The 27,818-nt window shown below is 49.2% G+C and overlaps 2 protein-coding genes across 5 annotated transcripts; both read right to left on the bottom strand.

The window, feature by feature from the left end:
- Nucleotides 1-665: 665 nt before the first annotated feature.
- On the bottom strand, nt 666-6,047 carry Psmc3 (proteasome 26S subunit, ATPase 3). Its single transcript, NM_031595.2, is given in 12 exon segments — nt 666-845; nt 951-1,032; nt 1,784-1,929; nt 2,076-2,172; nt 2,878-3,026; nt 3,133-3,276; nt 3,954-4,091; nt 4,312-4,374; nt 4,459-4,563; nt 4,969-5,094; nt 5,396-5,479; nt 5,736-6,047. Coding segments are annotated over 12 exon segments (1,329 nt in total). The 5' UTR covers nt 5,820-6,047; the 3' UTR covers nt 666-734.
- Nucleotides 6,048-13,457: 7,410 nt separating this feature from the next.
- Rapsn (receptor-associated protein of the synapse) lies at nt 13,458-22,753 on the bottom strand. 4 transcript variants are annotated; one of them, NM_001399728.1, is made up of 8 exons: nt 22,379-22,753; nt 21,493-21,831; nt 17,357-17,515; nt 16,142-16,240; nt 15,940-16,062; nt 15,458-15,511; nt 14,118-14,317; nt 13,458-13,723 (listed from the first exon to the last, which is right to left on the bottom strand). In NM_001399728.1, the coding sequence occupies exons 1-8, from the start codon at nt 22,568-22,570 to the stop codon at nt 13,651-13,653; spliced, it is 1,239 nt and encodes a 412-aa protein (NP_001386657.1). In that variant the 5' UTR covers nt 22,571-22,753; the 3' UTR covers nt 13,458-13,650. The 4 variants fall into 4 exon arrangements, with proteins under 4 accessions (NP_001386657.1, NP_001102054.1, XP_087509327.1 ...); XM_087653201.1 differs by having other exon boundaries at nt 13,465-13,723; nt 21,735-21,831; nt 22,379-22,731; XM_087653199.1 differs by lacking the exon at nt 22,379-22,753 and having other exon boundaries at nt 13,465-13,723; nt 21,493-21,613; nt 21,735-21,814.
- Nucleotides 22,754-27,818: the final 5,065 nt, after the last annotated feature.

The raw sequence follows: 27,818 nt of genomic DNA, 5'->3' as shown, positions 1-27,818 counted from the left end.
GCCATGGGGCGCCATACAGAGCAGGGCAGATGGCAAAATTAGTATGGATCTTGCTAAAGGTTATTTTGTGAGCCAGAAAAAATGAGAAGGATGAATAAAGTCATGGAAAAACATGTGGTCCAAAAGCCAGGACATTGGGGCATTAGTCAAGAACTAAAACCCTAGGGCTGGAGAGATGGCTCAGCGGTTAAGAGCACTGACTGCTCTTCCTGAGGTCCTGAGTTCAATTTCCAGAACCCACATGGTGGCTCACAACCATCTGTAATGAGATCTGACGCTCTCTTCTGGTGTGTCTGAAGACAGCAACAGTGTACTTATATATAATAAATAAATCTTAAAAAAAAAAACCTAAAACCCTAAATGTTGGTTTCAGAAGACAGTAAGAACTGGAGTACCAATGCGAAATGGGCCCTTCCTTCTTGACTCAAAGTAGGTCAGAGCTATAGCAATGAACAGTGGAGAGAGACGGAAGGAGACTGTGGGAGGAGGGACTGGGGAGGACTCAGGCAACAGCTGTGCCCTGCACCTCCCTGCCATAGGGCCTTATCCAGACAGCCACCCCCCATGGCCACCTACAGGATTTTTGAGGCTGTAGCTCCCGAGGAAAAGGCCTTCTCATATATTCTGCCCCCACCCAGAGTCCACGGAGGCTGAGAGAGACTGGTGGCAAAGAACAAAAACCCCCTTTATTATCAACCGTAGCCCCCGGACCAGCAGACAGACTAGAGGTGTCCCTAGGCATAGTACTGCAGGTTGGCTTTCTTCTTGGCCTGCACCTCCAGGATGCCCTCCATGTAGTCCTCGTGAGTGAGCTCCGTGGCACCCCTGCGCAGTGCGATCATACCCTGCAGCCAGGACAGATATGATCCAGAATGCCTCCCTGCACCCCTGAGCTACCCAGGGAAAGGGCAAGGCTTGACTCAGCCCACCCACCCACCCTGAGCACTCACCGCCTCCACACACACGGCCTTGCACTGGGCCCCATTGAAGTCATCAGTGCAGCGAGCCAGCTCTTCATAGTTCACATCAGGACTGGAGAAAGGACAAGACACCAGAGCTTGATTAGTCATGGAGAGCGAACAGCAAAGGGAAGGAGTCCTATGCACCCATGAAACAATAAAATCAACTTGCTTCTGCTGGCAGGCAAGTCTTTATCCACCCTGACTTTTCTTCTAGTATAAAGAGAAGAAAGGAGCCAAAGGTAAATGAGATCCTATGTATAGGATCTATACATAAACCAGCCTTCTAGAACCCTGCATCTGAGATCCCAGGAAGCAGGTTTGCCTGAGGCTGGGAACATGGGGTTATATAGACAAAAGACAGTATGATTCCTGATGAAGCCACGCATCAGCCAGCACAATGCAGCTGCCCATCATCTGCCCTCATGTGCCAAGCACTGTGCCTAAGACATCACCATGGCTAAATCTCAAACTGGAATGATTTATCCTCAACTTTCAAAAACAAAACACAGGTCACGTGCTGAAAGTTGTATAGATCTGAGTTCAGATCATCTATCTGGTCCTGGTTACATGCTCCTAAGCCATGCTTGGGCTGTGTCCATCTACTGGGCTGTGAAGGCCTATGTGTCTTCAATGGGAGGATGGGGCACAGGTGACTTTGAGTACCACAGCACCCAGGAGGGTCTGAGCCCCAGCAAAACTCTACCTCAGGCAATGGGCAGAAATGGAGGCTGTGTGCATGCATGGGGGTGGGGGATCGGAGGCCGGGAACTAACAGTACAGAGTCATGAAAATTGAAGGCTGAAAAAGCTGTTGCAGCTGACCTGACGTTCATCTTCCGTGAGTGGATCTGCATAATTCTGGCTCGGGCCTCCTCATTGGGCATTGGAAACTCAATCTTGCGGTCTAGGCGTCCTGAGCGGAGCAGGGCAGGGTCCAGGATGTCCACCCTGTTAGTGGCTGCAATTACCTAAGGAAGAGGGGAAGCAGCAACCTGAACTGAGGAGCAGGACATCCAACACAAGCACACATCACAGCAGCAACAGGAGGCAGCCCGGGGAGAAGGAGAGCCCGAGCTGTCAGTACCTGAGCCGATGGAGTCAGCCCTGCACTCACCTTCACTTGGGTGTTGGGCTGGAAGCCATCCAGCTGGTTCAGGAGCTCTAGCATGGTCCTCTGCACCTCTCGGTCCCCTGCCTTTTCACTGTCGAAGCTGCGGTGCACAGGAGCCCGAGATGCCAGTGACACCACGGCATAAGCACAGGCTATTCCAACTTGTCCAGGGAAATGGTTGCCTCAACTTGAGGCTCCCAGCCCAGGGACTGGTACAGAGAAAGGGTCACCAATAATTAACTGCAGCATTCAAAGCTTGCAGAGGCTTCTGGGATCAGTGCTGGGCTAGTGACAAACAGTGAGCACAAACAGCCAGGCTAGGGCTGTGGCTCTGAGCAATACATGATCCCCAGAACTTACCCAGAAATATCTACAACCAGGAACCCAGACAGCCAACCCCAAGCAGGGGTTCTTGAGTCTATAAACAAGGGCCAGGCAACCACTCAGTGAATAGAAAGAGCTGAAAACCAATCGGGTACTGGGAGGCGGCCTGGGTTGGGAGTGGGTAGAGTGAGACTGAAAGAACAGGCTATACAGATCTAGCATTTGTGCTAAGAAGCAATAGGGTGGCCTAGAGGTGCTTTTTAGTAGTGTGTGATGACAGACTTTGAAACGAGAGGTGCCAGATTTCTCTCTTGAGAGCAAGCTGTCAGCTATGAGGAATTTAGGAGGCAGAAAAACAGAAGTGTTACTAACCAGGGGAGGGACCGAATGGGAGAGAACTGGGATGTAACATAGCTGGGAGGTGAGCTCCTAGCTCACACCTCACCCCAACAACCCTTGCAAGTCCCCGGAACTCCCTTACCGCTTGGTGCCAATGGCATCCAACTCATCTATAAAGATAATAGATGGTGCCTTCTCCTTGGCCAGGGCAAAAGCATCACGGACCAGCTTGGCGCCATCTCCAATAAACATCTGCACCAGCTGAGGGCCTGCCAGCTTCAAGAAGGTGGCCTGAGAGAAGGGACAGATCAGATCAAAGGCACACGAGGCTCAAAAAGTCTTCAAGCCTGTTTCATACAGCTTCAAGTACCATCCCCATGCCCCATTCCTCACACACCTTGGTCTGAGCAGCACAGGCTCGGGCGAGGAGAGTCTTCCCTGTACCAGGCGGCCCATACATCAGCACTCCTTTTGGGGGCTGGATACCCAAGTTCTCAAACTTCTCTTTGTGGTTCATTGGCAGGACAATGGCTTCCACCAGCTGCCAGGAAGAAGTCCTAGGTGAGGAAAGTGATGCCCTGAGGGATCCTACAGCCCAAATCTCGTCTGCATCTTTCCTACTCTAATGCACAGGCCGTCTTCCCTCCTCTCACGACAAAAAGGCATCAACGTCCCCATTCCCCACCCTAAAGGCAGTCAGGACAGAACAGAAAGATAAGGACACTGGTCTGCACTGGGAACAAGGCTCAGAGAGTTAGAGTGCTTGCTGCATAAGCATGAGGACCTAAGTTTAAATCTCTAGGACCCATGTAAAAGTCCAGGCCTATAAAACACAAGCCTAAGGCCCAAGCCGGTGCTGTGGGTCAGAGTCAGGAGGTTCAGTGAGGGAGCAGGTCTCACAGGGAAAGGGTGGAGTAAAGATCAGGATACTTGACATTTTCTGTCTTATATGCACTTATACAAACACACCACACACACGGAAGGAGGGAGGAGAGGAAGACATTGGGGCAAAAACTGGGAACCTCAGTGGAGTTTGGGCTCTGGCCCTTTATATGGCCTTGCAATCGCCAATGTCTCTGGAATCTAGGCTACGAGCATTTGACAGTGTCTTTGGTTTGGTTTGGTTTTCTTTCCCACAGTAAGGGAATACACTCTGGTCAAGTAGATGAAAAGTAAAAAAGCCGGCATGGCTGTGGACAGCAGCCTCGCCTCCCTCACCTCCTGGATCTGCTTGTCCAGGCCGCCAATGTCACTGTATTGCTCTGTGGGCCGCTCGTCCACCTCCATGGCCTTCACCCGAGAGTCATATTCGGTGGGCAGGGTCTCCAGGATCAGATAGGAGTCTTTGTTCACACCCTGAGAACAGAGCATGGAGCCTTTGTGTTTGTCCCAGCTCTGCCTAATGCTCTGGGGGACAGTTATTTGTAATGTAAACAGAAAGCTACAGGACTGGCAAATTGCAGGAATCAAAGAGGCTGCAGACAGAATGCCTGCAGCAGTGGCAGGTTCAGAGGCAACAGTGACCTGTGCAGGAAGCTCACTGGAGAATCCCTGCCTGGGCGCAGGCATCACTCACCACCAGGTCTCCCGGCTTCAGCTTTTCGGCATCTACCAACCCAATCACTGGCAGGAAGTACGTCTGTAGGAACAGTTACAGGCAGGCTTAGCTACCTTGAAACTTCCCAATGCTGACCCTGCCCGGCTGTTACTGAGTTAGCCTTACTTGTCGGGTAGAAGTTTTGATCACTGCACACTTGCCCTTCCTCTGCGAGTCCAGGTCAATATTGGCACCATCCTCCTCCTGGTCATTGGGGTCAACATCCAGCAACTAAGAAGGAAAATAAGCTCATGCCCTTGAACTTCCCAGAGTCCACTGCTGCGTGTGCTTACACAGTTCCCTATACCCACGAGGCCACAGACCCTACCTCCCTCCTCAAACTAGCCTTAAGGTTAATAAATGCACAGTTGATGTACTAGGGAGCTGATAACATTAGGTGCTGCTTCTGTTTGTAAAGTCCATCTGCCTCAGAAAAGGAAAAACAAAAACAAGAAAAAAGGCAGAAACCTGTGACACTTCTAAGGACTTTGCAGGCTTATGTCTAGGATGTGGGTCTCAGGAAGTGTAAGGTTAAAGCTTTTTACACACTCTACCCTATGGGCCCCATCCCAAGATGTCTCCAAGCCCTACTGCCTCCTCCTCTTCCCCTACACATACCCACACTCACACACACACCTCAATAACGTTGGAGACTAGGTATGGGAGGGTTTTGTTCACTTTGATTTTCTCACTGTTCTCTTTGATTTTGTCTTTCATGGCTTGGAGTTCGTGGGTGACTCGCAGCACTTCACTCTTCATGATCTGGGATAAGAGAAAACAAATGTTTACCTCTGATTCAGCTTGCATTAATTAGGGCCCTATAATGGGTGAGGTCCAGGCAGCCCGTGAGACCCCATCCAACCAGATCCACCGCTTTCTGAAGGTCCGGCCTGTGTATGTCCAAACTGCAGAGGTCAAGACAAAAGGCCAGTGTGATGAAGTGGCTGTGGTATAGGGCTAGATATTTTCCGCGGGTTTGTGTGTGAATGACTCCCTCTCTGAGCCTCAGTTTCCTCGTTTGTAAAATGGAACTCTGCTGCCTGCCCCGAAGCCAGGAGCCCACCTTGATCTCGCTGTCTAGCAGCCGTGTGCGCTGGACGATCTCTTCTGTGGACATCTTGAGCACCTCCTCCCCAATGCCATCTTGCTGTTTAAAGAAGGGAAGAAGTACTTATTTACTGTAACTAAGAGCTGCCATCCCACGTTCCCAAACCTCCTCACTGCCTACTTCCTTAACCCAACAGCAGGATGAAGTCGGGACAGAATTCTGCCCACAGCACAAGAAGCTTTGTGCCCAGTCCAGACCGGACCTGGACTTCCAGCTACCACCTTCCCCGCCCTCCAAGAACGTCTAACCCTATAGCCCAAACTTTGGGATGCTCCTCAGGTCTCCCAGCACTCACCTCAGCTTCATCCCACACGGTCGCCATCTTCTCCTGCCGAGTCACTGGACTCTCGGGCGTCGGCAGCAGATTCATTTCCTGCATGAAAAGGCCGAAACTGGGAGTGCGCACGAGCCCCTGAGGGAGCCCAGCGCGGCTTTTCTCAACGTCTTCTCTCCACCGGTGGCGAACTTCACCCGCGATTCCTGACGCGACAGAATTGGCCCTGTCCGCGTTGCCGAGCGAATCTGCCGCTGGGACTCCACGAACCAAACCGAGGCCACAGGGCCCGCCCCGGGCTCGCCGGTTGCTCCAGTTTGTGAGGGAGAAATGGGTGGGCTGCTATTGGCCGGCGCGCGGGCGGGGCGGGACTCGCTGCACGACCGGAAAAGGCGGAAGAAAGGAGGGAGCCGCGGCGTCTTTCGGGAAATGCAGTTTTTAGCGTGGCGGATAACCGAAAAGGAGTTTGCACAGGTGAAGGTTCAAAAAGGTCTCGGGTAAACTTGGAATTGAAAGATTTGCAGGGTTGGGGATTTAGCTCAGTGGTAGAGCGCTTGCCTAGCAAGCGCAAGGCCCTGGGTTCGGTCCCCAGCTCAAAAAAAAAAAAAAAAAAAGATTTGCAAAATGTCGAGTATGGGTGGTCCGCCTTTAGTCCCAGCACTCCTGGAGGCAGAGGCAGGCGGATCTCTGAGTTTAAGGCCAGCCTGGTTTATAGAGTGAGTCCAGGAAGGGGAGTTGGGGGCACAGAGAGAGAAACTGCCAAGTGTGATGGCACATTCTTGTCATTCCAGCCACTGAGCCACTGCTGAAGCAGAGGGATTGCTGCCTATTTAAGGCCAGCCTGTGCTACATAGTGCATTTCTAGCTATTCTGGCCACAGTGTGAGTCTTAATCAAAAATAACCTAACAAATCCCAGATAAACCACTGCTTCTACTAATATTAATGCAGATCGAACTGCTCACACAGGGGGATTATTTTTGTTACAACATACGGTATCTCTGTTTCAACTCTTGTTTAAGGTATTATTATATCGATGCAACTCATTTAAAATGTAGCGTAAAGTTGTAGTCCTTGAAAGCTGCTATTACAGACCGTTTAGGGTAATTTGAAATGCAAGTTAGTAGTTACCTATAAATAATCAAATTTATGGTCATGTTAGATACTAGTTTAGTTAGTTACAGAAATAAGCTTTATTTAGCCTGTAGATGTTTTCAAAGTTACACAGATAGTAAGTAGCTAGAAAGAAGCAATGTTTGCCTATTCAGATATACTACAGGGACATAGACGGTCTTCAGATACACCAGAAATCCATGGGATACGGCATTTAGGATGTTGTTTTAATAACAAGGCTTTTTTGTGTGTGTGACATTGAGATGCATCAGCTCCTGACATTACCTGAATACTACTTCAAAGAAGATGATGGGCATTGAAGACCCTCCATACGGAGTTTGATTCAAATGTGACAAAGCTAGCCACCGGGCAAAAGACTGCCCCCCTCAACTGCTGACAGCATACTACTGTCCAACCTGTGGACAAGAGGGACACAGAGGCAGTCAACTGCCAAACTTTGCCAAGACAAGTAGACCAGTCCTTCATAATTCCTGCTTCACAGAAAGTGTGTCAGATATTCTGGGCCTGTGGGCTGAAGATAGACACCCCAACATTGCAGAGGAATCTTGGGTGCCTGACCAGGCAGCCAGCAGTCTGTCATCTCTTTAGTTTTGGAAGCTGGTTGCCCCACACTTCCTGTTAATTCAGGTAATTATCCTCAGGTCTCTGATGGGGTTGGAGACTAGATAGTTACAGTCTCACATCAAGCTTACATTGTGAAGGGTTTAAGAAAATGATTTAAGGTCTAAAAAGATGTTTTTAGGTCAATACATGCAAGTCATGATAGACATGAATTAGGTATAGAATGCTGTACTCACCAAGGCAGGATAGAGAGTGCGGTATTTTATCCAAGTTTGCCAAATTCTAATGGAGTGGACATTATGAATGTAATTCTTACCTGATAGTTTTCATCATTGTTCGTAATGTCTACAGTTTATTGATGGTAGAGAAAGAGCCTTTTATTGGACTAAGAAAGGGAGATTTGGGGGTGATTTTTTTGTGTGATACAGTCTAGCCCAAACAAGGCACCAGAATCAGTAAAAGACCATGTCTCAGAGGGCGAGAGGAGGCCAAGAGCAAGTAGATACTATTTAGACCTCTACACTCAACACAAACACACATGTGAGTGTGCTCACAAGACATGCTCATATAACACACACGCACACACACACACACACACACACACACACACACACACACATACGCACGCACACTGGGAGTCCAGGACAGGAGACAGGAGATGAGGAAGGATGAACGATCTCAACCTGTTTGGATTTCTCATTATGACAATGACAGGATCGATCAGTTCTCTTGAGAGCAAAGTAGTGATGTTTGGGGAAGATGGGAAAGAAAGTGATTTGAGAACATTGCAGTCCAGAGGGAAATTAGGACTCATCAGGGGGCCATCCCAGGAGGAAGCTGAGATCCTGAGCCTGACCTCAAGAAGAAAGCAGCTTAGGGCATCAGCTCTGTCTGGGTCTTGAAAGGGGAGAAAAGGCCCAGAGCAAAGAAGGTAGGAAGCCCTGCAGTCAACACACTGGTGCCAGAACAAGCTGGAGCCAGGAGGGCATCAGGAATGGCTGGGCTGCCCCATTCTGACCGTAAGCTCCTGGGGAAGGGACCAGGAATGGAGAGTGTCAAGTGTCCTTTAACAGCTCTGGTCTCCTCATGCTGATCACACAAGTTGTGCTGAGGAAGAAGCAGGTTGGTGGATGTGGATGTTCTCTGAGAATAGTAAGAAAGCCAATGTTTCTCTATGACAGCCTTAGGCTGGGGTGAGAGTCACCTAATGTGTTCTCCATGGACTATCCAGAGATATTGGGCTCAAGCTGGGTCTGACTACAGTACACACTCTCTCAAAAGAAAAAACAACAGCAAACAAGCAAAGCCTTCTCAGAATGAAGACTCAAGTCTGATCCCTGACCACATCTTGCTAACCTTCCATATCCTTCTTCACAGTACCTGAGCCTCTGCTCTTTGATTGGTGTCTCAGACCCCCAATGACTCGTCCCACATCTGGTTTCTACACCTCCTCTAACCCTGTCACCACTGAATATCAATGAATATTCATGTTCTTCAAGTCAACAGCAAAGCCTGACTGACCATCAAAGACTAAGTCAAGTCTTACTCTTTCCCACGCTCTCTGAGCTTCCCCTTCAAGACACTTAGCAGGTAGATATATCTTCCGTGTAATGATTTGATTGTCTTCTGTTAAACTCCTCGAGTACACAGGCCCTAGTGTTTACATGAGAGCCCAGGGGAATGCTCAGACCACAAAACATATTCTCTTCCCCACTCCTTTAAGAGAGGGTCTCACTATATAGACCAGGATGGCCATGAACTCACAGAGATCTAATTTCTTTGCCTCCCTAGTGCTAATATTGAAGGCTCACAACTTCCCGAGTGCGTGTGTGTACATGTGTGTGCGTTTGTGAGAGACATTATACCCCAGTCTGCCATTTCTGAAGTATCCAGGCCAGCTGTCTTGTACCTAATCTGTTCTCTGCATAGCAGTGGAATTCCTTTGAAACTGCATGGATCATGTCACCCTGCCTAAAACCTCCACAGCAGCTGCCTTTCTCTCTGAGTAAAAACCCAAATCCTTGCAGTAGCTTATAAGGCCCGGTATGTTTAGACTCTGGACTCCCCAGCTCTAGGCCATGGTAAGCAGCCTCCTTGCTGGGCTTTGACTATATCAGGCAAGGCCCTATTCCTTTTTTCTAGAATATCCTTTACTGATAATTTTGCTGCTTGTCCTGATCCCTATTTTTGATTTTTCTTTCTCTTTCAATATTTATTTTATTGAAGTGTAGGCACACGCATCTGTATTGTGCACTCAGGAGTGCTGTGTGCCAGAGTGGGTGATCAGACACCTTGGACCTGGAATTATGGGATTTATGGGTTGTGAGACACCAACATGGGCACTGGGAACTGAACTCTGTTCCTCTGGAAGAACAATAAGCGCTCTTAAGCACTAAGCAATTTTTTGCCCTATGTTTTAAGGTCAGGATCTCACTCTGTAACTTAACTGGCTGGAACTTGTTTTCTAGCCCAGGCTGACCTTGATCTCACGGGGGTTCTTCTGTCTTAGTCTTCTGAGTGCTGACGTTACAACCACAGCCCACAGCACCTGGCTTTCTCGTCTTCTTTCTTCGGTACTGGGGTTTGAACCCAAGCCCTCGCACATGCTAGACAAGCCCTACACCACTGAGATGCATCCCAGCTCTCCTTGCTTCTTTTGAGAAGCAATACCTCAGTGAGACAACCCCTAAGAACCACACTAATACCAAGCCTGCCAGCTCTGCCTACTCCGGATCCACTCTACTTTTTGTAAAAAATGTATGTATTATTGTCTTTGTTTTCTACATGAAGATGTGGGTTATTTCTTGGAATTCCCAAGCTGAAGCAACCTTCCTGTGTTCTGAGGAGCTGGGCCTACAGGTTGTGTCATCATGCCTGGTGTGTGCGTGTGCGTGTGTGTGTGTGTGTCTGTGTGTGTGTGTGTGTAATATACATATACATTACATATACTTATACATTACACACACATATAGACATACATATATATACTTAAAGCAATCTTAACATTCCAACCCTAGTAACTTCTTCTTTTGAGGGGAGGGGCAGATTTCTTTTTTCTTTTTTTTTTTTTCAGAGCTGGGGACCGAACCCAGGGCCTTGTGCTTGCTAGGCATGTGCTCTACCACTGAGCTAAATCCCCAACCCCGGGAGGGGCAGTTTTCAAGAGAAGATTTCTCTGTGGAGCTCAGGCTATCCTGAAACTCACTCTATAGACCAGGCTGGCCTCCATATGCCTCTGCCTCCTGAGTGCTGGACTAAGGGTGTAAGCCACACCACAGCCAGCCTTGTAACTTCTTTTCATGAATCATGGAAGTAAGGTGAGGGCTAGCTGTCACATCAGCTGGATACTTCAGAGAAAGTTTGCTGAGGTGAAGAACATCCTCCTGGGCCAGGGGATGTAGCTCAGTGGAACGGTGCTGACTTAATATTCAGAGATCAGAGTTACTCTGCAGAATGTTTCTAAAGCTGCATCCTCCTAATGTTCTGCTTCCTTTTATCTTGTCCTGGAGATGTTGACCCTCCTCACCTGATGAACTGGGCCAGTCATCTCCACTGAGACTCAGCTTCCCTTTAAAATTAATAACTGTTTACATCTTTAATTCCAGTACTCGGCATTTGAGGCTATCCAAGCTTACATAGTCTGCCAGAGCTACACAATGAAATCCTGCCTTAAAAAAATTAATATCCTGGGCTGGACAGATGGCTCAGTGGTTAAAACCACAGACTGCTCTTCCAGAGGTCCTGAGTTCAAATCCCAGCAACCACATGGTGGCTTACGACCATCTCATAATGAGATCCAATGCCCTCTTCTGGTGTGTCTGAAGACAACTTCAGTGTACTCATATACATAAAAGTAAATAGATCTTTTTAAAAGATTAATACCCAGGGGGAAAGATTGCTCAGCAGTCTTGCTCCTGAGCCTAATGACCCCAGTCCGACATCCAGGATCCCCTGAGGGAAGCAGAGGACTGAGTCCCTTTAAGTTGTCCTCTTACATCCATGTGCTAAGGTTTACAGGAGAACAAGATCACCAGAGCCACACCAAAGCCGAAGAAGGAAGCTTTATTGAGGCCTGTCTCTGAGAGAAGGAAGAGCAGCCGTGCCAAAAGGGAGGCTGGGTTTTTATAGGCCAGTTTAAGTCAGGCTGGGACGGGGCAGGAGAGCACTAAGGGAAGGCAACGGCTACAAACAAACTTCTGAAAAAGAAATTGTTCTGTGGAGACCTCTGGGCACTAAGATAACGGATGCTGTGGTGCTGTGGTCTTGGACTCCTGAGACATGCAGAAAGTGTAGTTTTTATCTCCTTGAAGGGGCTGGTTCCCTCTTGAGTAAGGACTAGAGCCAGACTAACACCACACACATAGTGGTATGTATATGCACATGCAAACACTAAATAAATGTTTTTAAGATTTATTTACTTTTATTTATATGAGTACACTGCAGCTGTCTTCAGACACACCAGAAGAGGGCATGGGATCCCTTTACAGATGGATGTGAGCCACCATATGGTTGGTGGGAATTGAACTCAGGACCTCTGGAAGAGCTCTTAACCGCCGAGGCATCTTTCCAGCCCCGATATAAATGTTTTTAAAAATCACATTAATACCCATTTGATGAGGAAGAACTTGCAAACTGTAAACATTCCATACTGAAGTTTTGATTATATCAGTATGCCCGTACCTTGTTAAACAGTGTCACTGATGTACAGAACCTTTGTGTCTCTCAAAATAGTCACGCTGAGGTCCTAGCCCCTGGGGTAATGGCGTTTGGCGACAGGGCTTTAGGAGGCAGTGATGAGGTGGGGCACTCACCTTTATAGAAATAGGAAAGGAAGAATGCCTCTCTTTCTTCCGGAGTACAGATAAAAGGCTATAAGGACACAGTGGTAAGGCAGAATTCTAGAAACCCACGAGCTCACAATGATGAGCACAAAATACAATTTGATACAATACTACTGAGCCTCTTCTATTTTTTCCTTTTCCATATTTCTAATTATTTTTTAATATAATTACCCACTTTGTCGAGCCTTTTTGTTGTTGTTGTTTGTTGGAGACAGGGTTTCTCTCTGTAGCCTTGACTGTCCCCACACAGAGACCTGCCTGACTACCTCCTGAGTGCTGGGATTAAAGGCGAGTGCCACCACCACCAGGCTTGTCTTTACATAACCATGAGGATGGTTGAGCAGCCATGAAGACTCACGAGTTCATTCCCAGCATCCACAAAGCTGAGTGTGCTGGCAATGGGCTTATAAACCCCTCACAAGGGAGGCAGAGACAGGCCGGTCCCTGGAGCTTGCAAGTGAAGTTCGCATCCTGCCTAGCTCATTTGGTAAGACCTTAGTCCCAGTGAGAGACTTTGTCTCCTACGGTAGCTGGAAATGTTTGTATTCTAGCTCGAGAGAGCCACTTACTCCAAAACCTACAGCAGCTGTGGCTACCTGTAAGACCTACACACAGTCAAGTGAGGGAAATTCCATAGGTGCAGGAGGAAGGGCTCATGAGACCCCACCTCTTGCTGATGGCTGCAAGGAAAGGGGTAACTAGTTTTCTTTGCAGGAGTGTAACCACTGGCAGGTGGTCCAAATGCTGGTAGATCACCCCACATTCACATCCCATGATCTTGCACGGTTCAAGGACACAACTGACTTCCCAAAATGGTTCTCTGACCACACATTCACCCGGGCACATATGCTCCCACACATGTGCACACACAATAAATAGATGTACTTAAAAACATTGGTGGGGCAGAAGTTTACAGTGAAATCCACACAAGTTTCTAGCACTTTCCACACTACTTGTCTGTTCTGCTTACTGTATGGTAGTTCCCTTCCAACTCCCCATGCTGGTGTGTGTGTGTGTGTGTGTGTGTGTGTGTGTGTGTGTGTGTATGCATGCATGTGTGTGTGTGTGTGTGTGTGTGAGTGCCACCACCATCTCAGCAGCAGGGTTCTTGTCTCCAGTTCTCATAACTTAATTGTTAGCCAGAGAGTCTCATACACATAGGTTGAGGCTTGTGTCTAGGGAAACCTCCACAAGGAAGAAGGGTCAATCACTGGCACCAGGTAGAAACATTTTATTTTTCTATAAAGAACAAAGTACAAAGAGGCAAGGGAGGGGAGGTAGGCCCAGAGGAGCAGCAGGCAGGCCTCTGGCCCTGAGTTGGCTGTGGAGGTCCTGGCTGCTACCCTAGGATTTCACCAGGGCCTCCAGCTTGATGGTGGAGGTGCCAAGATGGCCACTGAGGTCACACAAAGCCTGGCTTCATGGAGGAGCGGCGGCAGTTGGGGCAACTCCTAGTGCCGTTGTTTTGCAGGCATCTGTGGAGGCCAAGGCTGCATTCACTCACCCAGGCGAGATTTACGCCAGGCCCTGGCTTGTGTCTTCTTTCCAGGAAAGTCACTGCCCAGTGGAGGAGAAGGCTCTCCTGGGCTCTGCTCATTTCCGGCCTGCCCGGCACCAGAGGCTTCCAGGCCGTGGCAGAGTTGGCATCTGCTGCTACCCCAGGTCAAGCCTGGGGCTGGGAGGTGACTTGAAGGGGCCTTTCTGATTCCCCTTGGAATAATGGTAAGTGACACACAGCAAGGCCGGAGGGAGAGTCAGTGAGCAGGTGGGAAGTTGTTAGAAGACACCAAGGCCCCAAGAAACCAGGTCTTTGCATTTAACATTGTTAGTGTGATGTGGGGGGTCCTGCCCACCCAGCGAAGGACTCACCTGAGATGAAAGATGTGGGAGCAGGGCAGGGCCTGCAGCCGGCTGTTCTTCTCCCCAATGGACTCACCACAGAGGCCACAGTAGAGCTCAGTCTCCTCCACGCACTCGTGGAACCTCACTACATGCGCGCGCAGCTCACGCTGCAGCCCCTTGCTGCGGCAGATGCCCTCACTCAGGCAGTGCAGCTTGAGCTGGCTCAGCTAGGGTGGTGGGGAGAGATCCCATGAGGGACTAGAGCAAGGGCAGGGCTAAGAAGGTGCCTTTCCCACCACACCCTTGCCTTGCTGTGGGACCTGGGAGAAATATCCTGCCCACCCCAGCCTTGGATTCCCTTTGAACAGAATGGGTAAGACCTGAGATGAGAACATGGGAGCCCATGTTTTTGTTTTGAGATAGGGTCTCATATATATATATATATATATATATATTCCAAGCTGGCTTCAAACTCACCATATAGTCATGGCTGGCCTAGAACTCCTGAGCCTTCTGTTTCTACAAGCACTGGAACAGGTGTGCCCCACCAGACCAGGTTTCTGAAGGGTTTTGTTGACCAAACCTGCTGCTATGTTGCCTCTACAATAACTAATGTGTTTCCCTATTTTTATTGAGTATACATTTCTGATCAGCCTGATACCAGGATAAACATGAGTGGCTGTGGCCCAGCCCAAAGCAAATATATTTCAACATCTTAGTTGGGCTGTGCCCCAGAGCCTACAGGGATGCACATTCTCTAGAAGACCTTGGGAGCCACAAAGCTTTCTCCAAGACGTTAAGGTATGGTTACAACTGAGACATCTGAAGAAGCAATGTGCTATGTGTACTGCCGGTCGCCAGGGGACCTTGGGCCTCATTATAGCATGAGAGCACTCACAGGGAAGTCTGTATTTAGTATTTATGAGGACATCCAGCTCGTGAGGAGTGAAGGGTGTTAGGGTTGTTATTTTGGTTTTTTGTTTGTACAATTAAAAAATGTGTTCAAGCGTTTTTGCCTGCATACATGCATGTGTACATCCAGGTGCATGTCTAATGCCCATGAAGAAGACATCTACTCCATGGAACTGAGACGCTGTTAGGAACTCAGGACTCTTCAAGGTGTGAAATGCCTGCCCGGCCCCAGAAATATTCTCTGGGAGGAAGATCCAGGAGTTTGGAGTGACTGGAAGTACCTTCCAGAGGGTCAGAAGGGCTCAAAGCGTGAGCAGGGTCTCACTCATGTATCCCAAGCCGGCTTCCAACTCTCTATATAGTCAAGAAAAACCTTGAACTCCTGTCTCCTCACATACCCAGTTTTTCTCCTGTGGCTCTTGACCCCAGACCCAGGAGACGTAATTATGTCTAACCTTATTTCCAACCTCTTCAGCCAGGTCCTGGGCTTTCTCAATGGCATCCAAAGCCTGGAAGGTGAGCAGAAGCCAGAGCTGTGGGCAGTTTCTGCCGTGGCTCAACACAAAAACAAAGAAAAGTGAACCTGAGGAACGGGGGCGGGGCCTTTGCCCTGTGGGAAGGCAGCCGAAGAGAGTTATGCTGACACAACGGGCAGAACATAGGATCCCCTCATGGGATCCTATGAGAGAGTAAACGGGAGTTTAGGAATATATGGTTTAAATGCTAGCGCTGGCCCTTTATAAGTTGTGGGTCCCTGGGTGAGGCATGGACCTTCTTTGAGAGTGGAGAATTGGGAATGTTTGGGTCTCATGGCAACAGGTTGAGGCAGATGTTAAATTAAGGGGACAAGCCCAACACTGTACCTCCAGAGTTGGCTGAAAAGCCCCAAATTGGGAGCATCAGAGAGCGATTTACCACTGGAAAGGGCCGGCCTCACCTTGTCCAGCACTTTCCTGGCTATCCAGCACTTGGCCACACCCAGCAGCACATGCACTTGCCCCAGGCGGTTTCCGATCTCGGTCATGATGCTCATAGCGGAATCGTACCTAGGGAAGGCTGTCTGCAGAGCCAAGCGGGGTTAGATTCAGGATGCTCCAGGTCCAAGCCCCCCACCCCCAACCTCATCCTGGTGATCTCACCTCCAGGTCCCCACGGCTCCGGTGGATATCGGCAAAGCAGAGCAGACAGAGTGCTTGCAGTGGGCGGTCACCATGCTGCAGGGCAATCTTCATGGACTCCTGCAAGGAAGGCTGGTTGCTCAGGAGAGTTCATATGGCCCTACTATGGGGTGCCCTATACTCAGCAGTCCCTTAGAGAGGACAGCTGGGATCACACATCCTCTCGTGGTTGCTGAGGCCTCTTGGGTTGAATCACTAAGATTGCAGTACTGTCTGATGGAGGGAGACCAAGGCTCAGAGAGAAGCACCTTCATCAGGATCAGAGGAAGAAGCAATGAGATTTGAACCTGAGAGCAGAAACCTCAAGACCTGCTCTCTTTTTCTTTTTGTCTGTGTGTGTGTGTGTGTGTGTGAGAGAGAGAGAGAGAGAGAGAGAGACAGAGACAGAGACAGAGACAGAGAGACAGAGACAGAGAGAGAGACAGAGACAGAGACAGAGAGACAGAGACAGAGAGACAGACAGACAGAAGAGAGAGAGAGAGAGAGAGAGAAATAGAGAGAGAGAGAGATGGCTGAATGTTATGGGCTAGAGAGCTGAAACAGCTCTGAGATCCAAGAGCCCCCCTCCCCTCCGAGTCTTTTATTTTCTTTTATTCTTTGGCCCGAGGGCTCCCAATGCAGTCCAGGCTAGTCTCAAGCTAAGTGCTCATACTGCTTGGCTCCTGAGTGCTGGGGTTACAGACAGGTAACTCTCTGTTCTACTAAATTTTTGTTTTTGTTTTTTTAAAAGACACTCATGTACCCCAGCTAGGCCTTGAACTAACTGTGTACCTGAAGATGGCCTTGAACGTCTGATCCTGTCTTCTCCACCTTCCGAGTGCTGGGATTATAGGCATGCATTACTAAACTGGGTTTTATGCAGGGCTAAGGGTTGACCCCAGCAGGGCTTTGTGCTCGTTAGGCAAGCACTCTGTCAGCTGAGCTGCATCTCCAGCTCTTATGTTTTTCTTTTCAAAGTGGTCCACAGAGGCTACTTGGGGCAGGGAAGCTCCTTGCCCTGAGGATGGACTGGAAGGGGATGAGGTCTGGTGCAGAGTTAATGATAACACTCTTCAGGTGCTTATTGGCAAGCCTTTGGGGGATTCCATGGGCCGTTCTAGAAAATAGGGAGCCCTGTGTTCTGGGCCTGAGATCCTCTCCCACCCCCACCACCTGCATGCTCCCCAGCTGCCCCACCTCACAACACTCCATGGCACTGCCCAGGTGGCCCAGCAGGCGGTAGGCCACAGCCATGTGGTACTGGCTCATGGCCCGATATTTGAGGCTCCAGCCTTTGCCATAGTCGTTGACAAGCTCTGCAGCCTTGCAGGGAAAGAACAGGGCTTTCTCATAGTCCTGCAGGGGACACAGAACAGGAGGGAGATACACTGAGTGGTAGGAACTGACCCAATCCCAGGGTTCTAGGCCCAGGATCTGTGACAGCCAGGGAGCACCAGTGTTTGTATATTTAATGTTCCTTAGAATAGCTGCAAACTTGTAGTGCTCCTGCCTTTGCCTCCTGAGTACTGAGGTCGCAGATATGCACCACAGTGGTCATGGTCAGCCTATTCATTTCAGCTTCCAGCAGTAAGCATGAACCAGGGAGCAGGGGAAACCAGTGCACAAGTATGGCTTCTTGAGATTGCTGCTGTATTCCAAGCGCCAAACACAGTTCTTAAATATTTGTTCCTTAAACGAAAAGGCAAAGAAGCAGCTGGGTTCTCCTCTCATGCAGTCCTAGATGGCTTCTTGGCTTCAGAACCACAAAGGGTTCTGCTTCCGGGAGCAGCTGCTCCCAAGGGCTCAAAAACAGTGTTCTACCATCAGCACCAAAGAACATCAGAGCAGCAGGGTTATCGAGGCCAGGAAAACCTGCTTGAGTTTCCCCCTCAAACCCACCAGGGCATCCCCTATGAACAGCCAATGCCTTCCTTCCACTCGTGAAGAAAGCAGAGGCTCAGGAGTGCCCTTGTCCAGTACTAGGCCACATCGTCTACCAACATCATGGTTCCCTTTCTGTGCACCATCCATATCGTGGGACCCAATCGCCAGCCCCACACCCAAGGCGTCATGAAGATCTTCCTAGCTAATCATCTACTGCATGCAAACAAGGCCCGGCATTTCTTACCTCATTTAAAACCTAACAGTAAGGCTAAGTGTAACATGCTTACCTGGACTCCCAGGACACGGAAAGTAGAGGCAGGAGAATCAGGGTTTCAAAGCCAGCCTCGGCTATGTGTGGAATTTGAGGCCAGTCTGGATCCATGAGACCCTGTCTTTAACCATTCACCCACACCACCCACACCACCCACACAAACAAACAAACAAATGGATCCAAATTTTCCATCTGCAAGGAAGAAGGACTGAGTTTACAGTCAGTGGAAAGGAACTCCTTCCTAAACACTAGGTTTGGGGTGGAACTAGTCCTGCTGTATGAATTCCAGTTGATCTGGTATCTGAAAAGATTTAGTAGCACAGCATGACAGCGGACAGTCTGGTCCGCAGACAGCCAGGGCTACACAGACCTCATCTTGAAAAACCATAAACGAATAAATGGGAAAGCAGGACACAGATATGTCTAACAGCTTTCTTACCCAAGAGGTGTGACCTCATCTTATCACAGTCACTGGAGATAAAGGAGGGATCTCAGGACACCTCAAGGAAACACAGAAGCGAGATGAGAAAGGAGACACGGCATTCTACAAAGCAGTTAGCCTGGTTTCTTCAGTGTGTCAGGGGAAATGAAAGGGAGAGCCAGAATGTTCTATTCAGAGCCATAGAAGACGCCATAAGCCGCTGGCTGCGTAGCTCCGGCTGTATCCTGCTTTCCTCAAGCCGGCAGTAAGGGAAGTGTTTTGGGATAAGCAGAGACGTAAATACAGACAGCGTTCAGGGGCTGGTTAGCTGCTATTCTGAGATCACGATACAGCTGGTGTGTGAGAACAGTTATTGTAGTTATGTGAGAATTGGTCATTAGAAAACATCATTTTCAGATTTTAGTGATGTGCATAGACTACCTCAGGGTCAAAAATGAGATGCTGGGCTGGAGAGACGGCTCAGCGGTTTAGAACACGTGTTGCTTTTGCAGAGGACCTAGGTTTGATTCCCAGCAACCACATCTGTGATTCCAATTGCAGGGAATCTGATGCCCTCTTCTGGCCTCTTGGAGCACAGACACATACGCAGTGCAATCACATGCAGGCAAACACTCTTACATGGAAAATAAAGTAAGAAATGCAATAAAAGTAAAATAATAGCAAGGTGTCAACATTTTTTCTCCCTCCGTCCCTTCTTCCCTCCCTTCCTTTTAAGACAGAGCCATGTAGCCCAGGCTGGCTTCGAACTCACTGTCAGTTACCAATGACCTTCAACTTCTAATCCTCTTTGCTCTGCTTCCTCGGAGCTGGGATCGCAGGCTTGGGCTACATACTAGGGGGCCGTGTTTACCATGTGCCAGCAGCTAAAGTTCTCCCAAAGCAGGGGCTGGAGGAATGGTTAAGTAAGTGGTTAAGAGCACCCGACTGCTCTTCCAGAGGTCCTGAGTTCAATTCCCAGCAACCACATGGTGGCTCACAACCATGTGTAAAGAGATCCGATGCCCTCTTCTGGTGTATCTGAAGACAGCTACAGTGTACTTATATATGATAAATGAATAAATCTTTTAAAAAATTAAAAAAAATAAAATAAATGAAATCTTTAAAAAAATTCTCTCAAAGCTTGAGGCTAGAGAGATGATGGCTGCTCTTCCAGTGGACCTGGTTTTGACTTCCAGGATCCAAGTGGCAGCTCACAACCATCTGTCCTTCTAATGCCACCTTCTGCTGTCTACAAGCAATGCACACATGTGGTACTCAGACACACAGATAGGCAAAATACCCATACACATAAAATAAAAATGAGCAAGTCTTTTTAAAAAAAAAAAACTCCCCCACATCTGGGTGTTACACTAGGCTACACTAAAATCCTGGTAATCGGAAGCTTTTGCTCACTGACCCTCCCAGTAAGTTCACACCCCACCCTTCTGCGTGGCTTCCCACCTCCTCATATACCTCCGTCAGTTCAGTGGCCTCCCTCTCTCTTGGCAGAGCTTTGAGCTTATTCCCGAGATCTCTGCCTAGCTCCACCAGTCCTCCACCACTCACTGAGGCTTTCCGACCACTCTCTTAAAAATGGTGCCCCAACCCTCATCCTGGAATCGCCCACACTTCTTCACATAATGAACAACCAACTTCCTGGTTGTGTTAACTATTCTTCTCATCCAGATATCCAGAGCTTCATAAGAGACCCTGCCATCATCTCTGTTGTTAGGGACACACGGTCCAACAACAGTTCATGAGATGTAGTTGATCCTCAGTAAAACCAAACCAAACCAAACCAAAACACCCCCTTTTCGCTTTTTTTTTTTGACAGGATTTCAGGGTTACAGCCCTAGCTGTTCTGTAACTCACTCTGTAGACCAGGCTGGCCTCACAGATCACAGATGCCTCTGCTTCCTGAGGTGCTGCCCGGCTCAGAAACTATTTCTCAAGTATTTATCTGATATTAAGAGTATGGTGTATATATGTTCACTGTGTGCCTGCAGCAGCCTGCAGATGTCAGGAGAGTCATGGGATCCCCGGAAACTGTAGTGGCAATTATGAGCCACCATGTCAGTGCTGGAGACCAAACTTGGGTCCTCTGCAAGAGCAGCAAGCACTCTAACCACTGAGCAGTCTCTCCAGCCCCCACCCTGCCAATGAATATTAGACTAATGAATCTTCACATCCTGTTCTCATACAGCAACTTCCTGGACTCCTAGGTCATCCAAGGATGGAGGTGAGCTTCATGGCTCTACCTTCCTGGAGTTTCCCATTCACTGAACCCCTATCTAAAAGGAGGGCTGAGGCAGTGCCCAGCAAAGTGTGTGGCTCCTGAGAGAATCTCGGGGCTTTCTTGTGCTGGACCTGGAGGAAGCGGGTACAGCCTCAACAAACCACACCAGTGAGCTCATGGATGCCAGAGAGTTTGTGGACCTGCGTGTGCTGCAGAAAGGCTCCATGATCAGCATCATCACTGGTGCCAAGAACCATGCATCCATCCACATGAATGAGGCAGGTTCCATGGCCAGTTTAAAACCAATGGCACCTGCGGGACCATTTGCAGGATGGGTGAGTGAGATAATTCTATTCTCTGATTGGCTAACTCGGATGGCATTGTCTCAAAAGAACTTCTGGCCAGAGAAAATCAGAAAATATTTATCATACATAACGGTATGAACCCCCCTCAGGACACTCCCAGGGAGCCTCACATGTCCCATTATCCTCCCCTGCTCCCCACAAAGGGCCCAGGCCCACCTTGACCTGGGCGTAGAAACTGCCCAGGCTGCAGCAGACGCGGCACTCCAGCATGGTGTCATCATTGTTGTGGGCATAGCGCAGGGCCTTCTCAAAGCTCTCTAGGGCCTTCTGGAAGAGGCTGAGGCCCAGGAAAGCATTGCCCATGCTCAGGCTGACCTGACCCCCAAGCTGGGCACCAGCCCTGGTGCCAGGCAGGCCGAGGCAGGTCTTGCAGTAGGAGATGGTTTTGTGAAACTCACATAGCTTCTCATTGCTGCGTGCCAGGTTCAGGTAGCTTTCGAGCAGGAAATCCGCATCCTCCAGTTCCCGAGCAGTGTCGATCTGGACCACGGCAAACTGACCCCAGGGTAACAGGTAGGTGACACTCAGCCAAGGCTCACCCTGCACCCCCTTGCTGCCATAGCCAGCCCTACTTCACAGCCAGAGCGAATGGCAGACCCCAAAGCTCAGACTCAAGAATTCATCCTCCCAAGCTCCAGTCACCGCAAAGCTCAGGTAGACACTACCCTGTCACTCCCAGCCTCAGACCTGGAGTCTACAACTGATCAGCCTGACCCTCAAATTTATAGCCTGTTCCTCCAGGCAGCAAGCAGCAGACTTAAAACCTAGGCTTGGAGGTCTGGACCCTGGCTCCTGATGCCAGAGTCTCACAGGCTTTGACACTGAAGCTGAAGGCCACAGGCCTGACTCTAAAGATACCCAGCCATCTAAGAGGAGATTTCCATGCATATTCAAAACTTCAAACAAAAGACATTAGCCTATGAGACACAGAGGGTTCTCAGGAAGATACAAGGGCCCCTGGGAGTAGGAAGCCACCCAGCCCTGTTCCCAACCCTCTCAGTGCCTGGGCCCTCCCACAGCACCCTGGAAGGGTATTGTCTACCTTCAGCATCTCTTTGTAGCGGCCCATCTCCGAGTGAGCTGTTACCAAGCAGCCCAGCACCCGGAAGCGGCCCACGAGGTCAGAGCCCTTCTCCAGCACCTTCATCCACACTTGCAGTGCCTTCTCTGTCTGGTTGGACTGGTACAGCTGCAGTCCTTTTTCGATCTGTTGCTTTGTCTGGTCCTGCCCCATCCTCCCACAGTCTGGCCACTCGGAAAGACCGTGGTTGGCTAGGTGTCTTTAGACCTTCATGGTGTTGGACCCACAGTGCCAGCTGATCTCTGGGAGGGAAAAGCAACACCAGGCAAAAGCTAAGCAGGGCCTGGATGGACAACGGGCGCCACCCTGGGAACAAGGCTGGTTCAGCCCCTGTCTGCAGCTGTCCCTGCCAGTTGGGGCCACGTGGCTTCTGAGGAATGTCAGCAGCAAGGTCACGAGGGTTTCTGCTGCACCCACTCAAAGCTGAAAGGTGGCTGCCCCGGGGATACAGGCACTGTGCCACCTGAGAACCTGTTTGGTGCCTTTTTGACACTTTGACACTGGCCTTGATGCCCTAGCAGGTTCAGCTCTCAAAGGCTGTCTGCCAGGATGTGGGCAAGCCTTAGGCCAGAGGTTCTGACAGCAGGAAAAACAGCAGGCAGAACACTGGGCATACAGGCATCAGGGAGGTGAGGTGAATGTCCAGCCTGCTTATTCTCCTTGCTTCTTTTTCTTTTCTTCTGTTTTTCTTTTCTTCTCTCTCTCTCTCTCCTCTCTCCCGCTCCCTCCCTTCCCCCCCTCTTCCCTCCCCCTCCTTCTTCTTCTGTGTACCCTGGCTGTCTTAGAACTTGTTTTTTAGACCAGGGTAGCCTCAAACTTAGATATCTCCCTGACTCTGCCTCCCAAGTGCTGGGACCAAAGGAATGAGCCACACCTGGCTAATGGAACATTCCACCCCTCCCACACAAGACAGGGTTTCTCTGCATAGCCCTGGCTGTTCTGGAACTCACTCTACACCAGGATGGCCTGGAACTCCGAGATCTGCCTGTCTCAGCCTCCTGAGTGTGGGACTAAAGGTGTGTGCCATCACAGCCCAGCTTTGCCTCTTTTCTTCCCAGTTTCTCCCCCGTTTTGTCTTCACATTTTACTCATCACATAGACACTTACCTGGACACACGTCCACACTGTTCCCAACACCTCACCTTAGCCTGTTGGTGGGAGGTCTGGTTTTCTCCTAACTCGATTAATTAAGCAAATCATGCAGCTCTCTGAGCCTGCTTCCTCCTCTCCAAAGCGAGGACAGTTAGACTCTCACAGCGGCGTGGTGGTTCTCACACAGCACAGCAATGGGTACCAGCCTGCCTCTGCTTGCTGTATTTCTGAATTAGCTGTGTGAGCGCAGAGAATGTGGGCACATTGCTAGCCCTGAAGAAGAAAGGTTAACAGCACCTAGTTCACAGGATTGCCACAGAACTAGAAGACTTGATGGCCGACAAGGACTTAGAACAGTGTCTAGTGTGAAGGAAACACAGTGTGTTAGTGAGAAAATATGGAATGACCCCTTGACAAAATGATGACCAGAGGTCACAATTAGGTCCTTGAAGGTTCAAAAAGTATCCCAGTTCCAGGGGCTGGTGAGACGGTGTAATAGCATTTGCTGCCAAACACAACAACCTGAGCTCCATCCCTGGGATCCATGTGACAGGACGAACAGACTCCCAGAAGAGGGTGTGCATTACACATGCACACAATAAATAAGAACATTTTAAATGCTCCAATTCCAATTCCAGCTCTGGTTTGAGTGTCTTAACAGTGAACTCGAACACCAAACACTGCAGCATATTGTCACAGCGGTGCCTGGCCTGCCACTATTTTCAGAAGTGTGCACTCACGAGCAGTTCCCATCAGCCCTCCCTAATTATGGCTAGAGTGTGTCTCCCATCCTAGATCCGTATCCTGAAGGCCTAACCCCTTCCTCCCAACGCATCTGTATACGCAAACAGTCTAGAGCTAGTTAAGGTGGGCTCTAATCCAGCTGCAGGAGACGGCTTCACACAGACTTACATGCAGGCAAAACGCCAATGCACAGACAATGAAAAATCTTTTTCTTTTAAGGGCTGGAGAGATGACTGCTCTTCCAGAGTTGAATTCCCAGCAACCACATGATGGCTCACAACCATCTGTAAAGAGATCCGATGCCCTCTTCTGGTGTGTCTGAAGACAGCTACAGTGTACTTATATATAATAAATGAATAAATAAATCTTTAAAAAAAAAAGAAGGCTGGACAATAAACAGACATTGCCTACCCACAGTGCTCTAAGGCTGGTAAAACGAGGGTCAATGTGCATGACTGAGAGGGTGTACTTATATAAAATGAATAAATTAAAAATTTTAAAAGTTTTTTTTTTAAAGGGCTAATTAAGGGTAAGTGAGGCAATAGGGGTTGAGTGACTTTTTCTGGGGAAATATCAAGTCTTTTTACCAGGTAGACTTGGGTAGACCTGTATTTTAAAAAGTATATTTAGCTAGGTGTGGTGATATATACGCTTCCAAAGCCAACATGTCAGAGGCAGGTCTACATAGCAAGCAGGCCAGCCTAGTTTACATAGAAAGTTCCAGGTCATCTAAGGCGACAAAGTGAAACCTTATCTCAAAAAACATGTGTACTGTGGACTGGAGAGATGGCTCAGTGGTTAAGAGCAATGACTGCTCTTCTAGAGGTACTGAGTTCAAGTCCCAGCAACCACATGGTGACTCACAACCATTTATAAGGGGATCTGATGCCCTCTTCTGGCCTATGGATGCATATGCAGCAGAGCACTCATACATTCAATAAATTTTAAAAATTAAAAAATAGTAATAAAAAGCGTGCATATGCCCACAGAGGTCAGGAGAGGGCATTAGATCTCCAGGAAATGGAGTTACAGACAGCTGTGAGCAGGGGATTGAACTGGGGTGCTCTGGAAGAGCGGTCAGCTCTCTTGACCTCTGACCATCTCTGTGGAGTCCACCCAAGTTTACCCTGAGTAACCAGAGCTCCCTGGAGAAGTTTACCCTGAGTAACCAGAGCTCCCTGGAGAAGTTTACCCTGAGTAACCAGAGCTCCCTGGAGAAGTTTACCCTGAGTAACCAGAGCTCCCTGGAGAAGTTTACCCTGAGTAACCAGAGCTCCCTGGAGAAGTTTACCCTGAGTAACCAGAGCTCCCTGGAGAAGTTTACCCTGAGTAACCAGAGCTCCCTGGAGAAGTTTACCCTGAGTAACCAGAGCTCCCTGGAGAAGTTTACCCTGAGTAACCAGAGCTCCCTGGAGCGTGGTTTACCCTGAGTAACCAGAGCTCCCTGGAGAAGTTTACCCTGAGTAACCAGAGCTCCCTGGAGAAGTTTACCCTGAGTAACCAGAGCTCCCTGGAGAAGTTTACCCTGAGTAACCAGAGCTCCCTGGAGAAGTTTACCCTGAGTAACCAGAGCTCCCTGGAGAAGTTTACCCTGAGTAACCAGAGCTCCCTGGAGAAGTTTACCCTGAGTAACCAGAGCTCCCTGGAGAAGTTTACCCTGAGTAACCAGAGCTCCCTGGAGAAGTTTACCCTGAGTAACCAGAGCTCCCTGGAGAAGTTTACCCTGAGTAACCAGAGCTCCCTGGAGAAGTTTACCCTGAGTAACCAGAGCTCCCTGGAGAAGTTTACCCTGAGTAACCAGAGCTCCCTGGAGAAGTTTACCCTGAGTAACCAGAGCTCCCTGGAGAAGTTTACCCTGAGTAACCAGAGCTCCCTGGAGAAGTTTACCCTGAGTAACCAGAGCTCCCTGGAGAAGTTTACCCTGAGTAACCAGAGCTCCCTGGAGCGTGGTTTACCCTGAGTAACCAGAGCTCCCTGGAGAAGTTTACCCTGAGTAACCAGAGCTCCCTGGAGAAGTTTACCCTGAGTAACCAGAGCTCCCTGGAGAAGTTTACCCTGAGTAACCAGAGCTCCCTGGAGCGTGGGTGACTTAGGCAGTTCCGTCATAACACCCACCTGACATACGGATGACTCCGGAGGCCTCACAGGCTCGCAGGCAATCCCACTGAAGCGTCTCCCTCCTCCACCAATGATTCAACGGGCACCTAGAGTTGAAACTTTGGTTGTTCTAAGGTCTGTGAGCAGTCCTCACAAGAAGAGATATTTGTTGTGCTTTTGTGGGGAGGCTTAAACAGTGATCCCGGAATCCTACATGGGACACCAGGACCTAACCCGAGAAGGGATTTCGCCTGTCTAGCTTGAGTGAACCAATGACTTCATTACAGTTCCCTACAGGAGCAGGGTGACTCAAAAGCTCCTGGAAAGTATCGCTGGAAAGCTGACCCCAGCAGATGAGGACTTCTGCATCCCTGGAGCCTCCTCCACAGCTGACAGTCTGATCCACCACGTCTCCTTCCTCCCAGCACCCGCTCACGGGTTCCAGAACCTTATAGATTCCTTGGCTTCCTGAGTCCTGAGCCTCTCTCTCCACCCCCTCCCTGAGGACATTTCAGTTTGCAGGAATCAGCTCCATGATACTGGAGTGGGCCTTAACACCTATTATGGGTGAGAGGTCAGGACTTAGACACAGGAAGACAATGTGAATCCGAGTGTGTGGTGCACACCTGGAGGATCAACTCAAGGCCATCTTCAGGTACGAGGAATTAAGACCAACCGAGGCTACAAAGGACCGTCTCAAAGGAAAAAACAAATGGAGAGACCAATTCTTGAACATCTTGAATTTCTAGCTTCTGACCCTGAGTGTTCATGGAGTTGCCTACTTGGGATGCCTGGACCATGTACCTTTAGGGTATGACCTTTAGGGAAAGGTTTTTGTTGTTGTTGTTTTTTTGTTTTTTTTTTTTTTAGGTAGCATAACGTTTGGGGAAGATAGATCTGTTTTTATTATGTGTGTGTGTGTGTGGGGGGGGAAAGGAGTGTGTATCATAAATGCAGGCGCCTGTGGAGTTTGCAAGTGTTGAATGCCCATAGGCAGTCGTGAGATGCTTCATGAACAAACATGGGTCCTCTTCAAGAGTGGGAAACAACATTTATGTATTTACTTGTTTATTTGATGCAGATGCTCTCTACACAGCCCTGGCTGTCCGGGAACTGTGAAGACCAGGCTGGACTGGAAGCACTCACTCGACACACCTGGCAGCGATGCAGGTCATAAACAGCAGAGGTATCTTTCCATCTGCTTGTTTTCTTCTTAGGGTCAGTGTGATGGCTAGTTTGTCAACGTGACACAACCAAGAGTCTCCAGGGAAGGGAATGCTTTGGCTTCTGTAGTAGTTTGAATCGGCACAGCCCCATACACTCACACATTTGAACGCTTGGCTCATGTGGAATGGCACTGTTAGGAGGTGTGGCCTGGCTGGAGTGTGTGGCTCTGTGGGAGGAAGTGTGTCACTGAGGATGCAGGCTTTGAGGTCTCATATATATATATGCTCAAGTCTGGCCAGTG

This window comes from Rattus norvegicus, chromosome 3 (genome assembly GCF_021556685.1).
Source record: "Rattus norvegicus strain SHRSP/BbbUtx chromosome 3, alternate assembly SHRSP_T2T, whole genome shotgun sequence".
Taxonomy (NCBI): domain Eukaryota; kingdom Metazoa; phylum Chordata; class Mammalia; order Rodentia; family Muridae; genus Rattus; species Rattus norvegicus.
Note: the sequence above shows the minus strand (reverse complement) of the source record. Positions and strands in the feature narration are given on the sequence as shown.

What these genes read in the sequence shown, in the direction of transcription:
- Rapsn (NM_001399728.1), bottom strand. Translation starts at nt 22,570, where the DNA reads ATGGGGCAGGACCAGACAAAGCAACAGATCGAAAAAGGACTGCAGCTG. An exon ending in GCTACAAAGAGATGCTGAAG is followed by an intron (nt 21,832 to 22,378) that starts GTAGACAATACC and finishes CCCTGGGGTCAG; the next exon opens with TTTGCCGTGGTCCAGATCGA. An exon ending in CTGAAGAGGTTGGAAATAAG is followed by an intron (nt 14,318 to 15,457) that starts GTTAGACATAAT and finishes CCACCACCCTAG; the next exon opens with CTGAGCCAGCTCAAGCTGCA.